Genomic DNA, 16,857 nt, shown 5'->3' on the forward strand with positions numbered 1-16,857 from the left:
TGTAAGCATGGACGTTCACGTAGTGACGCAGGCGGCGTTACCGTCTCCAAGGAGCGGTCCAGGGCACCGGTTTCAAAGTCGCAGGGCGGGCCGGGTGGACTTCCGCAGTTGGCCCCGGGTTTCCCCGCGGTCCTGAAGTCAACGCCCCCCCCCCCCCCCCTCAAACGCTCCTTCAAGGACGCCTCCACCCTGCCTCCTGGCTGGCTTCCTTGGCTCTCTCCTAAGTGGCCCGACACGACCCCGAGTGACCTGCGGGACGTCTGTATCCACCCGCGTCTCCTTTTTACCCGGCTGGGATTCGAGTGAACGTGGAACAAAATTCACTTGGCGGGTCCCCAGCAAACCTGAAACCTGAAGTCAGTCGCCTGAGCGAGGAGGGGCTCGGCTGGGACTCAGGAGAAGGCGCGGCGGGGCTGTTGACGCCGCGTGAGTAGGATACTGATTACACTGCTGAGTGCTTGACAACCTCCAGCGTTGCTTTAGTTTAGCTTTCCCGGACAGCGAGCTCTCTGGGTTTTTTTTGTTTTTGTTTTTTAAGAAAGTGAAGGTGGTAAAAGCTCCAGACTGAAATTGTATCGAAATGGCCACGGAAATCGACTTTCTGAGAGATCAAAGTAAGCTCCATATTCTTTTATTTGAGAATTCTTACATGTTTAATGTCGTCATCGCTAACCAACTAACATTTTTCGAATGCCTGTTCGGTGCATGGAAATTTGTAAAAAGTTAGCTTTACAAAAAGCTTGGTGGTATGCATGAGGATGTGTATGTACTTAAGCAGAACCGTTTGGTAAATCCTTGTACGTTCCTTTAGCTTACATGGAACTCTACTAGACACCAAACATGGTTGTTATGCTCCTCGCATAACTGGAGAAATTAGAAGGCTAATGTCCAGGAGGAGTTTCCAAGTTTGCCATTAGAACCTAGAGGCACAGTTCTGGCCATTTGTAAATAGATTTTTAGTGAACTACTCCTGTTTCAGTTATGCCAGACTCTACAGACATAGCTGCTGCTGCAAAGATGAGGAAGACAGTTCTACCTTCCAAGAATTTGAGAAAAGAAATGTGTAAATTCCATAAATACCCTGAAGTGGAAGCAACCGCTCTTTTGCCTCAGTTTCCTTATAGGGTTGTTGGAATGATTAAATGAGTATTAAATATGTAAAGGATTTAGAATACTATCTGACACATAGAGGTAAACAAATATTGACTATTACAGGATTATTATTAGCTGTGGTCAAGAAAGGTGTCATTTGGCCTGAAACTTGAAGTACTAATATGAATATAGATAAAGAATTGTGTAGGTATCCCAAAGAGAATAGTATTGCAGCTTTGAAGGAATTAGGAATATGTTTTGTGAAAGACTTGGAATAAGGTTGGCTTGTACGAAATGTGGTTTATATAGGCAAATAGCAAGTAGACCTAAAGGGAAGAATGGGGCTGGATGGTGAAGGGCCTTGTCTTCTGTGTGTTGAGTTTGGACCATAACACAGGTTATTGGAGCCAGGGAAAGGAATTCACTTGAGAGTAACATGATCGGATTGTGATTTGGAAAGCCTGGTGTGGCTGTTATGAGGAACATGCATTTTAGCAGAGTACAAGTTAGGTGACTATTGTTACCATTCACGTAAGGGGTGAGCTAAGGTAGTACGGTGAGATTGGAGATTAGGGAATTTGAGAGAAAGAGGTAGAGGGCAACTGAGATTTTTGTGTTAAGGAGTGAGAAGGTAGGAAAAAAAGTAGTAAGTTCCATTTTGAAAGCTTTATAAACCAGTGGTTAAAAAAAAAACCAAAAAAACAAAACAAAAACCAGTGGTTAAAGACTCAACCTCTAGATTGAGTCTGTCTAGGTTCATATCCTGGCTTTTTCTTTTTTCAGGTCTTTGACCTGACCTTAGCTTCGCTGTGCCTCAGTTTTCTCATTTCTAAAATGGGTATAATAGCACAATAACTCTCATAGGGTTGTAAGGATTAAATGAGATGATGTAAATCGCTTAGCATGATTTCTAGTCCATATTAAGTGCATTATGTATATTTAAAATTATTAATGCCCTGTAATGGTACTATATTATTATTTCTGTGTTTTAAGTGGGAGTATCTGCCATCCCTAAGGAAGACTAGCTAGCCATCAGCTGAGTGGTGTGGAATAAGAACTGGGTGATAAGTAGTTTGGTTGGGGTGGGAAGGTACCTAAGTTACACAGAAACAATGAGTTTTAGAGGAGTGAGCTAGCCATTTTTTTGTTTTAACTGGACCTAGTGTGCCATTTACAGCTGGGTAGATTACCCAGTTAGACAAAACACCTGGACACCACCTGAGGTAAATATAGATGGCTTGACCCTCTCCCACCTACTCTGACCTTCTCTGCATTAACTTCAATTGATCTTGATTGTCTCTTTTCATTTGTTCCATTTGGATTTGTTAATCCAGTTCGAGACAGTTTGATTTGGCATTTCTCAACTGGCAACCCCTGTGATAAAAGCATTAGCTTTACAACTAACTACAGGCAATTGCAGACCTAACCATGCTCCTAACAAACTAGCATTTTTGTAGTATACCATTCTTCACCTCCATCTGAGAAGGGAAATCTGATAGTCCTTAGGAAACTGTTCAAAGAGATACTTATTTATTAAGCTAAGGAATGAAAAAATCATTCTTGTGGTAGGAATTTGGGAAGTGGTGATTATTTTTTTTTTTTATTCTTTAAGTGTTCTGCATGGAGAGGTTTTTAATTTTGACTAAATTCTCAATTTGTTCTTTTATGGATGTCATATCTAAGAAATCTTTGTTTAAAAGGCTGCAAACATTTCCTTCTATGTTTTCATCTAGAAATTCCATAATTTTAGGTTTTATATGTAGATTTATGATCTGTTTGACTTAAATTTTGTACAAGGTGCAAGATAGGGGTCAAAGTTCATCTTTTTGCATATGGATACAATTGAAAAGACTGTCCTTTCTCCATTGGATTACCTTTGCATCTTTGCTAAAAATCAGTTGTCCTTATTTGTGTTGATCTATTTCTGGACTCTATTCTGTTCCATTGATTTGTTTATCTATTTGAGTACCAGTATCCCAATGTTTTGGTTATTGCAGCTTTATAGTAAGTCATAAAATTAGATGATGTTAGTCTTTCAGATTTGCTCTTTTTCAGTTACTTTGGCTATCCTAGGTACTTTGCACTTCATATCAATTTTAGAATCAGTTTGTCAATTTCTTCCAAAAAGATGCTGAGATTTTGAGAGACATTGCATTGAATCTATTGATCAATATGTGTAGAATTCATATCTAATGATATTGAGTCCTCTTACCAATGAAAAGGTATATTCTCTCCATTGATGTACCTATTCTTTTATTTCTCTCCGCAATATTTTGTAGTGTTTAGTGTATGGATTTTGCATATCTTTTATCAGACTAATTCCTATGTATTATGTTTCTGATACTATAGTAAATGGTATTCTTTTACATTCAATTTCTGATTTATCATTACTAATGTACAGAAATACTTTTTCTTTTTGTCATATTGTATTCTGCAACCTTTTAAACCCACTTGTTCTAGTAGGGTTTTTTTTAGAGTTCATCAGATTTTTTATATATGGATGATCTTTTCATCTGTCAGTACAGTTTTACTTCTTCCTTTCCAATTTGGATGCCTTTCATTTCATTTTCTTGCTTTATTGTATTGGCTAGAACTTCTAGTATACAATGTTGAACACACATGGTTGAAGTGGACATCCTTGTCTTCTTCCTGTTCTTATAAAACAAGCATCTGTCTTTCAGAATTAAGTATGATACTAACTAGATTTTTCTTAGATGTTTTTCAAGGGTTGAGGATATTGCTTTCTATTCCTGGTTTTCTGCAAGTTTTTTTTTTTTTTAATGTTTATTTACTTTTGAGAGAGAGAGACAGAGAGAGAACCAGCGATGGAGGGACAGAGAGAGAGAGAGGGGAACAGAGGATCCAAAGCAAGCTCTGCACTGACAACAGAGAGCCTGACATGGGGCCTGAACCCATGAACCATGAGATCATGACCTGAGCTGAAGTGGAATGCTCAACTGACTGAGCCACCCAGGCGCCCCATCTGAGAGTTTTTAATCAGAATGGATGGTGATTTTTTTTTTTTCCTAATGCTTTTTCTGCATTTATTGAGAGGATTGTTTTTTGTTTGTTTTTTTTTTCACTTTTAGCTTGTTAATAGGGTGACCACTTAACATTGATTAATTTTCAAATTTTAAGCCTGCCTTACCTTTCTTTTGGGGATAAACTCCTCTTGGTCATGTATTATCCTTTTTATATGTTGTTAGGTTTGATTTTCTAAAAGCTTATTTACAATTTAATTTTCTATGTTCATAAAGCCTTTTTTTCCCCTTTAATGTCTTTGTCTGATTTTGGTGTTAGGTGATGCTTGTCAAAGAATTTCTTGGAAAATATTTTGTTCTCTTTAATTTTCTGGAAAAGTTTGCATAGAATTGGCATTATTTCTTCCTTAAATGTTTGGTAGAATTTACCAGTAAAGCCATTGGGACCTAGAGTTTTCTTTGTGGAAAGATTTTAAACTGTAAATTTAATTTCTTTAATAGATAAAGAGCTACTCAGTAGTCTGTTGTGTACTGTTGTATACAGAGCGACCCTCCACAGATTTCATATATCCAGAGTTCTCTCTCTGTGTAGCTTTCTGTCTCATATTTTGTCCTGCCAATTCTAATTCACTTGGTCTCCACCACTTCTTAGCTGCGTTTCCTTAGAGTCTGCTGAGTCTGCTCAGTCATAGAGTCTGCTGAGTTATCCTTGCATTTTCCCTCTTTGTGCCATGGCTTGGAAAGTCTCTTAGGTCATTAAGCTGGAGCAATTATAGGGCTCACGTCATTTGTTTTGCATCTCTCATCATCGTCTATTGTCTACTGTCTTGCAAACCATAATTTCATTTATTTATTTGCTTTTGGTTGTGTTGAGTGGGAGGGTGGTCCTTCTTCATTCTGGACATAAGCAGAAGTCTTATTCAAGTTACCCTACTTTTGAAATCTGAAACACAAGTTTCTTCCACTGTAACTGTTCTTTGACTTCATCAAGAATTCTATTCTTTGAACTCTTGATTTTCTTCTATTAACTCTTTCCCAGCTTATTTTTTTTTATTATTTTTTTTTTACTTTTTTTTTCAACGTTTATTTATTTTGGGGACAGAGAGAGACAGAACATGAATGGGGGAGGGGCAGAGAGAGAGGGAGACACAGAATCGGAAACAGGCTCCAGGCTCTGAGCCATCAGCCCAGAGCCTGACACGGGGCTCGAACTCACGGACCGCGAGATCGTGACCTGGCTGAAGTCGGACGCTTAACCGACTGCGCCACCCAGGCGCCCCTTTCCCAGCTTATTTTTTATTACTTTCTTATACAGCCTATAACCATTACCCATTAGTTCATCTGTTCTCTTGTCAGTAAACATAATATGATTAAACTCTTGCTTCTCTGAGTAGCACATACTCAGTTATACCTAATCTCTAGATCAGTTTTTTTTAGTTTGCTTTAACAGTTCTCACACCCAGCTGTTTGGTAGCCATAAGTAAAAATCTCAACTCTCTGGATAAGTGCCATCACAAACTCATGGTTAACTCATAACTAAAAAGTGACTGGGCTGATATTTGAACCCAGGCTGTCTAGTTTCAGTGTCTGTATTCTTAACTTCTACCCAGCAAAGAAATTTGCAAAAAAAATGTATATATATATGTACATATATATATACACATATATATGTACATATATATATACACACACATATGTATATATATATATAAACCTATTTCACTTATGCATGTGGAAACTAAAATCCTAAATAAAAAATAAATCCAGCAATGACTGTGTGTACATACATACATATATGTGTATATTGGGTATGTACCCATAAAATAGTTGTCTTAATATTGGGTTCATCCCACCAATAGGTAGTTAGCATTAAAAAATTATTGAATACAATAAAGAAGAGGTAGGTTAATGGAGAAACCATTAACATATCAAATTGCAGATTAGAACACTCAGTATAATAGATATGACAGTTCTTCCACAGATTAATGGTTAGATTCGATGCGTTCTGAAACATAGTTTTGACAACATGGTTCTAAAATCTAGTGGAAGAACCAGGGAATTTTAAACAACAAGGTGGGAAATTTTATTTGCCAGCTATTAAAACTTGGTATAAATATCCAATTATTAAATCAATGTTAGATTGTCAGATTGATAAATCATAAATCAGTGGAATAAATTAGCACAGAAAAAGACACATACATGAACACTTGTTATCTGAAAAAGAACAAACAATACAAATCAGTGGGAGAAGAATAGACTATTTAGCAAATGGTGCTAGGATAATTAGCTATCAAATAGGAAAGAAAAAATAATAAAGGTACCTTTTTTACATATATAGAAGAAAACATCTGCAGGTTGATTGAAGAAGTAAATTCTCTTTAAACTTTCAGAAAAAAATTTAAGAGGGTGTCTTGATGATCTCAGGATAGGGAAAGATTTCTTCAACAGATATAAACATTTTTGACTAGAAGAAAATACATACAATTAGAGTATTTTAGAGATAAAAGCTTGGATATTGTAAAAGACATCACCAATAAGTGACTAGCCCAGCTGAAGAAAGGGAGAATGTATTTACTAGTAAATATGACTGAGAATTGATTAGCCTGTCCAAAATTTAGAAAGATCTTTCACAAACAAAAATAAATTCATACTAATAGAAAAATGGTTAAAGAATATGACTAGGCCATTTACAAAAAAATAAAATTGAAGAACTAAAAAAACGAAAAATGACAGTCTCCTCAGTAATTCAGTAAATGCAAATTAAACAATAGTGTGATAAGTACATATTGAATGAATGAAGGAAATAGTAGATTTAAATTATAGTAAAATTTTCTTCAGATTAAAGTCAATCTCTGAGGATTGAATGTGTTTTCCTCAGTAATCCACAATTGACTTCTGAACCTATTTTAATCACTGAGAACTCAGATTTAGTATTTTTTCTTATTTGAAAACCCTACTGGGCAGGGGGGGTGGGGGGGTGGGAATGTGGTTTGTATTGGAATCACTATATCCATTACCATAACTCCAGCCTCTTTTTGAGACTCACAGGGAAGAAGAGTAACAGGCAGAAATTAGATCCTATATGGGTGTAAAATTGTAGTTCTGTGTGTCAAGTAACTATCTTAAAAGTTCTGTGGGTAACAATAAAATATGTGGATAATTTCTTTTAAACTCAATAAAAAGTTAACCATTTACAGTATCAGTACTCCATGATTACTTGTTTCTTTACCAGAATCACGTTTGTCATATTTCTCCACTAAATTATGTGTATTTTTAAGGAAGAAAACTATTATCTGAAGTTCCCAACATAGAGTGTATATACTACCTGTGTGCATTATTATATATACATTTTTAAAACTTACGTAGTTTGAATTCCATACATATGTATATGTAGTTATGCATAACATATGTAGCATAACAGAAAAGTAAAGAAAACAAATATAAAGCTAAGTGAATGATTACAAAGTTCATACTCCTATAACTGCAACTTAGGTCAAGAAATAGAACATTTCTTGGGCACCTGTATGGCTCAGTGAGTTGAGCGTCTGAGTAGTTCATGGGTCTTGTGGTCAGTGAGTTTGAGGCCCCCCACCGTCCAGCACTTTGCTGACAGCCCAGAGGCTGGAGCCTGCTTCCCGGTCTGTGTCTCCCTGTCTCTGCCCCTCCCCTGCTCATGCTCTCTCAAAAGTGAATAAACATTAAAAAAAAAAAAAAATTAGAAAAAAAAAAAAGAAATAGAACATTTCCAGGTTCGCTTCTCTTCAAAGGTAATTGAAGATAATCAATATATTTAATTTGCCTATGTTTGAGCTTTATATAAATGGAATCATAAGCTGTGTATTCTTGTTTTTGGCTCCGTTAACATTAATTATGTCTTTGAGATTTACTCACATTCTTGCATGTAGATGTAGCTTGTTCATTTTCTCTGCTATAAAATATTCCAGTTTTAAATCTATCACATTTATCTGTTTTTCTTTTGATGGATAATTGCAGTTTCTGTTTGGGGGCCATTGAGAATAATGCTGTTATCAACATTTTTTTCATGGTCCTTGGTGCTCAAGTGTACACATTTTGGTTATGTATATTCTTAGGAATTATATATATGTTTAATTTTAAAGTTGTACTAATTAATATCCCCACCAGTAGTATATGAGAGTTCTAATTATTTTATGTTGTTACCAACATGTTTTCTAATTTTAGCTCTTTATTGTCATTTTAATTTGTATTTTCCTGATGCCTAATGAGGTTGAGCAGCTTTTCTATGTTTATTGGTCCTCTGAGTAACCTTTATGTGAAGTGTCCATTCATGTCTCCTTCCACTTTTCCATAAGGTTGTCTTCCTTTAATTGACAGCTCTTGTATATTCTAGATACAAGACTTTTGTCTGTTACATGTGTTGGAAATATCTTCTCCATGTTTGTGTCTTGTATTTTTACTCTCTTAAAAGTCTCTTTTTGTTAAACAAAAGTTCTTAATTTTAATGTAGTTCAGTTTATCAGTTTTTTTCATTTATGGCTAGTGCTTTTTGTGTTCTGATTAAAAAAATATTCCCTACCCTAAGATTTTAAGATATTCTCTTTGTTCTTGTCTAGAATTTGTTTTGATATTCACAGATCTTCATTTCGTCTAGAATTGATTTTTATGTATGTTTTATTTTTTATGAGGATATCCAGTTGACCTAGACCAATTTAAAAAAGATTACTATTGGGGCGCCTGGGTGGCGCAGTCGGTTAAGCGTCCGACTTCAGCCAGGTCACGATCTCGCGGTCCGGGAGTTCGAGCCCCGCGTCGGGCTCTGGGCTGATGGCTCAGAGCCTGGAGCCTGTTTCCGATTCTGTGTCTCCCTCTCTCTCTGCCCCTCCCCCGTTCATGCTCTGTCTCTCTCTGTCCCAAAAATAAATAAACGTTGAAAGAAAAATTAAAAAAAAAAATAAAATAAAATAAAAAAGATTACTATTTCCCCCTCATTGTAATTCAGGTGTTCTGTATGACATGAATATATTTTTGTATTGCCTGTTCTCTTCAATTCGTCAATTTTATTATTGTTTTTAATTTATCTTGAGAGTGAGAGAGAGCAAGAGTAAGTGAGCAGGGGAGAGCAGGGAGAGAGAGATAATCCCAAGCAGGCCTCGCACTGCCAGCGCAAAGCCTGACATGGGACTTGAACCCACGAACCTTGAAATCATGACCTGAGCTGAAATTGAGTTGAACACTCAACCAACTGAGCCACCCAAACTCCCCTGTTTGAGTCTTTTAGATATATTCCTAGATAATTGTGGGGTTTTTTGTATAGTATTGTAAATGATATCTTTTATTTTCTAACTTTGTTGCCAGTATATAGAAATATAATTTTTTTTGACCTTGTATCCAAAAACCATGCTAAAGGTTATTATTCTCTCTCTCTCTATTTTAAATGTTTATTTATTTTGAGAGATAGAGTGAGAGAGCATGAGCATGCATACAAGCAAGGGAGAGGCAGAAAGATAGAGGGGGAGAGAGAATCGCAAGCAGGCTCTGCACTAGCAGGGCAAAGCCTGATGCAGGGCTTGATCCTACAACCAGGAGATCGTGACCCAAACCGAAATCAAGGGTCAGTTGCTTAACCGACTGAGCCATCCAGGCACCCCTAAAGGTCATTATTCTAAGAATTTATCAATGTGTTCTCTGGGATCTACCTATACCTACACACTCGTAACTATTGATAATGACAGGTGATTTTTTTCCTTTTCTGTCTTTATACCTTTTATTTTTTATTGTATTAATAATTGCATAAACTTAACTTTTTTTTTTTAACGTTTTATTTATTTTTGAGACAGAGAGAGACAGAGCATGAATGGGGGAGGGGCAGAGAGAGAGGGAGACACAGAATCGGAAGCAGGCTCCAGGCTCTGAGCCATCAGCCCAGAGCCTGACGCGGGGCTCGAACTCACGGACCAATAATTGCATAAACTTAGACTGCCAGTAGAGTATGACTAAATATCAAGATAATTTGTCATTTTGTCATTACCAATTTCCAAGGGAAAGTTTTCAACATCTCATTCTTAAGTATGATGTTTGCTGTGTGTTTGTATAGGAATCCGTTATTGTATTAAGGAAATTAATTGCTATTCTTACATTCTGGAGGCTTTATCATGAATATATCTTAAATTTTAATCATATGCTTTAACAGTAGCTTTTGAGATGATCGTATTTGTTGATCTTTTTATGAGTTTATTTTCAATTTCTTTGGAGTGGGCTTATCTTTATTATTTCCTTCACCTGACATTCTTTTGGTTTAATTTCCTTTTCTTCTGACTTCTTGGAATGGACTCATAGTTCATTAATTTAAGCCATTTTTTTTCTAGTGTGTGCAACTAAAAGCTATGAATTTCTTTTTGAGCAAGTTTTGAGTTACTATATTTTCACTGTCAGTCACCTCAAAATACATTTAAATTTGTTTTGTAATTCCTCCTGTGACCTCTGGATTATTAAATAGTAATTTCCGACTTGCATGCACCGCGCAAACACCCAACACTGTGCTTCTGTGGATCCATTCCTCCAATGGGTCTGCGTGCCTCCATCCAGGTGCTGCAGGGCCCTTCCCACAGGGGACCACCAACGGCAAAGCGGGCGAAGCCTGCCCCTCCTGACCCTGTGCACCTTGGGTTCCACCCCAGCTGTTACGCCAGATCCCATAGAAGAAGCACCACAAGCCTGGCAGTGTGCAAGTAGCCCAGACAGGGGCCACACCACTCCACAGTGAGTCCTGCCCCTGGGAGAGGGGAAGATAAGGTACACACCAGTCTGACTGTGGCCCCAGCCGTGGGCTGGGGACATATATTGGGTCTGACTGCATCCCCGCCCACTAACACAAATTACTCCAGACAGCACAGGGGAAGTGCCCTGCAGTTGGAAGCCACCCCAGGGACTACCCAAAATGATGAAAGAACTCTCCTCAAAAGAAACTCCAGGAAGTAGCAACAGCTAACAAATTGATCAAAAATGATTTAAGCAATATAACTGAACATGGATTTAAAATAATAGTCATAAAATTAATCGCTGGGCTTGAAAAAAGTATAGAGGACAGCAGAGAATCTATTGATACAGAGATCAAGGGACTAAGAAACAGAAGGAGCTAAAAAATGCTATAAATGAGGTGCAAAATAAAGTGGAGGTGACCACAGTTTGGATTGAAGAGGCAGAGAAGAGAATAGGTGAATTAGAAGATAAAATTATGGAATAAGAGGAAGCTGAGAAAAAGAGAGAGAAAAAAATCCAGGAGTATGAGGGGAGAATTAGAGAATGAAGTGATGCAATGAAATAGAACAATATCCATATACTAGGAATTCCAGAGGAGGAAGAGAGAAAGAAAGGGGCTGAAGGTGTACTTGAAGAAATTATAGCTGACAACTTAGCTGATCTGGGGAAGGAAAAAAGGCATTGAAATCCAAGAGGCACAGAGAACTCCCTTCAGACGTAACTTGAATCGATCTTCTGCATGACATATCATAGTCAAACTGGCAAAATACAAGGATAAAGAGAAAATTCTGAAAGCAGCTAGGGATAAACACACTCTAACATATAAAGGGAGACAGATAAGACTCCTGACGGATCTATCTACTGAAACTTGGTAGGCCAGAAAGGAATGGCAGGAAATATTCAATGTGATGAACAGAAAAAATATGCAGCTGAGAATCCTTTATCCAGCAAGTCTGTCATTTAGAATAGGAGAGATAAAGGTCTTCCCAAACAAACAAAAACTGAAGGAATTCATCACCACTAAGCCAGCCCTACAGGAGATCCAAAGGGGGATTCTGTGAGTGAAATGTTGCAAGGACCACAAAGTACCGGAGACATCACTACAAGCATGAAACTTACAGACATTACAATGACTGTGAACCCATATCTTTCTATAATAACACTGAATGTAAATGGACTAAATGCTCCGACCAAAAGACAACGGGTATCAGAATGGATAAAAAAAACAAGACCCATCATCTATTTGCTGTCTACAAAAGACTCATTTTAGACCTGAGGACACCTTCAGATTGAAAGTGAGGGGATGGAGAACTATCATGCTACTGGAACTCAAAAGAAAGCTGGAGTAGCCATACTTATATCAGACAAACTAGACTTTAAAGGCTGTAACAAAAGATGAAGAAGGGCATTATATAATAATTACAGGTCTATCCATCAGGAAGAGCTAACAATTATAAATGTCTATGCACTGAACATGGAAGCCCCCAAATATATAAAAGAATTAATCACAAACTTAAGCAACTTTATTGATAAGAATGTGGTAATTGCAGGGGGCTTTAATACTCCACTTACAGAAAGGGATAGAAGACAATGGTAGCTGGGAAGGAAAAAAAAAAAAGAGGTTAGAGAGGGAGGGAGCCAAAACAAGAGACTCTCAAAAACTGAGAACAAACTGAGGGTTGATGGGGTTGGGAAGGAGGGGAGAGTGGGTGATGGGTATTGAGGAGGACACCTGTTGGGATGAGCACTGGGTGTTGTATGGAAACCAATTTAGTAATAAATTTCATATTTTAAAAATAAATTCTGAACTTCTAAACATATTAAAATTTTTCCTTAATGTTTTTTAGTTTTTAATTCCAGCTTAATTGTGCTGTTGTCAGTTACATGCTCTTTGGCTTCGGTCTTTTTGAAAGTTGAGATTTACTCTATTGCCAGTAAATTATCGGTTTTAAATAGCCCATGTGATCTTGAAAGAATTGGTTTTGTACATTTTAACTGTGTTCTATTGTGTGTTTTCTTGATGTGAATAAAAATATTAATCACCTTGTGCTTGCTGAGAGCACTTGGTTTTATTCCAGTCCTTCATTTCTATTATCTCTTGCTCACTCCTGTTTAATTCATAATCTTTGTCCTGCTGTTTCTTTTCCATGTGGAGGTTTGTCCTGGAACAGAATTTCAGTCTGTTTTCACTATTCTAAAAATGATGGCTACAGTTTATCTTTTCAGCTCTTTTCACTTCTAGTAGCAAGGGAAGAAAAAAAAAAGTGGAGAGTATCTTTTTTACTTTTGCTAACCTGAAGAGTAAGCCAGGAGAGATTGAGAATTAAATTTATGAAACCCGAAGAATTAGTTCTTTTCAGATATTCTTTTTACCATTGGCAATTGTTGATTGGGTTATGTGTATAGAAGGGCCTCTTTCTTAAATTTCAAAAACGTGCTGAAATTGAGGATTCATTTTGAGAAACAGTGAAGACTAGCAGTTTTGCATTGGATATCTCAGGTAAGCTACCCTAGTTGTAATTTTTAAATGTTAAACATTAGCCAATAAACTATAGACTTTTTTTTGTTCCTTTTTCAGATCAACGACTAAATGAAGTGCTTAGGCGATATCAAATGGAAGATTTTTCCAAATATTCATTGGTACAGGTATGTAAATTAGTTAAGGTCTAATGATCTAGGTTCCAGTTTGGTTGTAAATATAATTACATAAATAAATTCTATTTAGGATTATTTTCATGTGCGGTTGCCTACAGTACTTTGAAATTTTGCTTACAACTTTGATTCTTATAAGGAGGAAGAAATGCTTGTTTTTACTTAATGAATACAAATTCTTTAACCATAGAAATTGACTTTTTTCAGTTAGCGCTTACATATTACGTATAATGTTAAAATGTCTGAGTTCTAAAATGAGAATTCATTGACATTTTGAAACATCCTAAAATCTTTTCTCAAGATACATTATAGTAGTAAGTTTTAACTTGGAATTCTCATAAATTATGGCAAGCAAAAGCGAATTCAAAACAGTAAACAATATATGGTATTGTTTTTAATATTTCTTTCCTTGGGTACATGTTCTTATTTAAATATTCTGTTAAAAATTTTTTTGAGCACTAAGGCATACTTATTGCTGAGTTACACAATATTAAAAGAAAAACAGTAGCTCCTACATTAGTGATAGCTCCCTACTGAATTAATAAGGAAGTGTTTTGCTTTTAACATAAATGAATCTTACAATTAAAACATATTGTTTTTAAGATATTGAAAAGGAAGTTGTGTTTAAGAAATTAAAAAGGAATAGTTTATCTGGTTGACCTGAGTATACTCATAAATATTTTCTTTAGCGTATTAACATTTAGCCTACTACTCTGTGTTTTTATTTACAAAGACCAGACTCAGAGTCCAGAGGGTCTTAAAACTATCCATCTGCTATGTTAATAACTATATTGTGTTTCTTATGTTACTTTGTTACTCATCCTTAACTAGGAATGTTATCATTTAGATGGTAGAGAATCTTTCATAATATAGTAGCCTCTAAATTTTGCTCAGATTCTTAGGTTCTTTTTCTTCTGCTTAATGTCTCATTGAATATGCCTGAAAGGAGGATTCAAACAAAGATTGATTTTAAAGCCTGAGAGGATCTCTGGGCATGATATTATATCTACTGTACACTGTGGTTGACTCGATTATGAAAGATTGTTTTACCAGATAAAACACGAGGTAGCCTTTTAGATGCACCTGCCTTGTACATTGTGATTATAATTAAAGCCTCATGAGAACATGCAAAGTATGGTAAAGTTTTATTTAATAGTGTACTCTTTGGTGAAATTATAGTTCCTTTAGTTTTCTAAAGGTACATGTTCTTCTTTTACGGATACTATTCTTATAGTCACACAATCAAATCTTGATTCTTATCTCTTAGTTTTGGTAGTAGTATACTGTTACTGCCTAAGATTCTTCTGCAGTTCACCTCTTCAGAACATGTTGCTGTTGCTGTCTCAAAACACCAATCTCCATGGGTCTTGCCTTTCACTACGTAGTTTGCAGTAATGAAAAAGGAGGTAGTAGGAGAGCATGAGAGGGGAATTAATTTGCTTTCTAGCAGTATGGTCCATATCCTTGGCCATATGCAGTGCATTCTTTGGTTATTCACCCCCAGAAACGTTATTCTGGTTTGTGAAAAAAATGTTCAGGAACAATTGTTTTTATTTATTTTTTTTCTGTTTGTAGTAAAGGAAGACATAGAAGTAGGAGGAAACCATTATCAAAGGTTATGTGAGACCCAGGAGCACTGACTGAGATCTCTTGTCACTAACTTTAGTGATTGCCACTAGCAGCAGAAATCCTTCATAAATTTACATTTGCCCTTTTTGTCCAACTGTATTTCCCAGGTACCTAAAACAATTCTTGTTAATAGATGCTCAATAAATAATTGTTGAATGAATGAAGCAATTATATCTTTCCTTTCCTCCTACCTACTTATCTTCCAGTATCATTTGAGTTTTATAGCCAAGTAAAAGTGGAATTGTAAAAAGTCATGATCAGCTTGTGAAACACAAATAGTTCATGCTTTTTAGTTCTGTATTTTCAAGATAAAATCCCAATGAAATGCCCTCCTCCTTCCTCATGCTAGGTAAATTGCCAGGACTTGTGTTAAATGAACATACTTTATGAAACTTTTCTAATGTTGGAAAAATAAAGCTGCAGGATCTTGATAATTTATTTCTTGTATTTTAAGTTGGAATTTCAAACTTGATTTTCTATAGATACTATGTTATAAGTGATAGTTAAAATTCCTTAGTGCTATCATTATATAAGGATCATTTAGACTTTCCTTGGATCAAATAAGTTTTGTGAATTGCCTTAAGATGTTTTGTATCGTATGATTTCTTAGGGAAATAAATAGCAACTAGTTTCTTGAATGATATTTTCAGGGTTGTTGTGAAATCTAGTTGTCTTCCTTTGATTATTTTGTGTTTTCTATATAAATAAAAAGTATTTCAAGTGACATTGCTCTTTGAGAGTATAGTAGTGGGCACTGGATGACAGGTGTTAAAAGATTTTATTCAAGGAGGTGGGAAATTTCCCTCTTTTCCCAATACTTTGTTCCTACCTTTTTTTTTTGCCCCCCTTACATGTCTTTCCTCACATGTAGGCTAGTTATGCCTCTGTGCCATACCAGTACATGCGTGTACTGAGGGATAAATGTTTGGGTCTCTTCATAGTTGCTGGAGGGATAAGGTAGAATATTAAAAATAAGTTTATTTTCTCCAAAAACTCTCTTGAAAATATCTTCCTTTTCTAGTTTGGGACAACTCTACTTCTGCTTGAACCCAAAATTAAAGTTAAATTGACATATAGTCTAGCCAGGAAAGAAATGGAGCACATAAACTGACATAAACTATGTCAATAAACATAAAAGCGTAGTGCCAAGAAGGTATGAGCTGGTTCTGAAAGGGAGAGACAGTCATGGTGCAAATGTATTCATTGCTTTAACAACCATTAATTTATTTTTCTAAGTTTGTTTATTCCTTGAGAGCACATGCACACAAGTGGGAGAGAGAGAATCCCAAGCAAGCTCCGCACTGTCTGCACGGACAGAGCCCTATGAGGGACATGAACTCACGAACTGCAAGATGAAATTAAGAGTAGAAATCAAGAGTTGAACACTTAACCCACTGAGCCATCAGGCACCTCAGCAAACATTAATTTATTAATTCACCAAATCTTGCATGTGTGTGCTGGGTAAGCTTTGGGGATAGAGCTATGACTATGACAAAACATCCTATTTCCATGGAAGAGATATAAGTGAATAATTAAGTAATTAATACTGCTATCTTATGTGAAAAAAATAAACAAGGTGCTAAAGTAGAAATTACCACGTATACAGTATAGTAGTGATGTTTGTGGCTGAGATCTATTTTTGGTAGAGTGTTCAGAGCAGTCTTCTCTACGGCAGTAGTATTCAAGTTAGCACTGAAAGTTGAAAAAGGAGCCAGAGAAGTGGACCAAAAAGAGGCCCTAAAGCAGGAAAAAATTTGATTATGCT

At 36.3% G+C, this 16,857-nt stretch overlaps 1 protein-coding gene across 2 annotated transcripts in view; it reads left to right on the top strand.

The window, feature by feature from the left end:
* The first annotated feature begins 3 nt into the window (after positions 1–3).
* The window catches only part of SCLT1 (sodium channel and clathrin linker 1), a 217,858-nt gene continuing 201,004 nt past the window's right edge, over positions 4–16,857 (top strand). The window contains exons 1-2 of one of the 2 annotated variants that reach the window (XM_043568522.1): positions 4–614; positions 13,390–13,457. In XM_043568522.1, coding sequence (XP_043424457.1) covers positions 581–614; positions 13,390–13,457 — 102 coding nt within the window. In that variant the 5' untranslated portion in view covers positions 4–580. The remainder of the gene's footprint in view (positions 615–13,389; positions 13,458–16,857) is intronic. The other variant, XR_006295405.1, reaches the window with a different exon arrangement.

The sequence above is a fragment of the Prionailurus bengalensis genome, chromosome B1 (genome assembly GCF_016509475.1).
Source record: "Prionailurus bengalensis isolate Pbe53 chromosome B1, Fcat_Pben_1.1_paternal_pri, whole genome shotgun sequence".
In the NCBI taxonomy this organism is placed as follows: domain Eukaryota; kingdom Metazoa; phylum Chordata; class Mammalia; order Carnivora; family Felidae; genus Prionailurus; species Prionailurus bengalensis.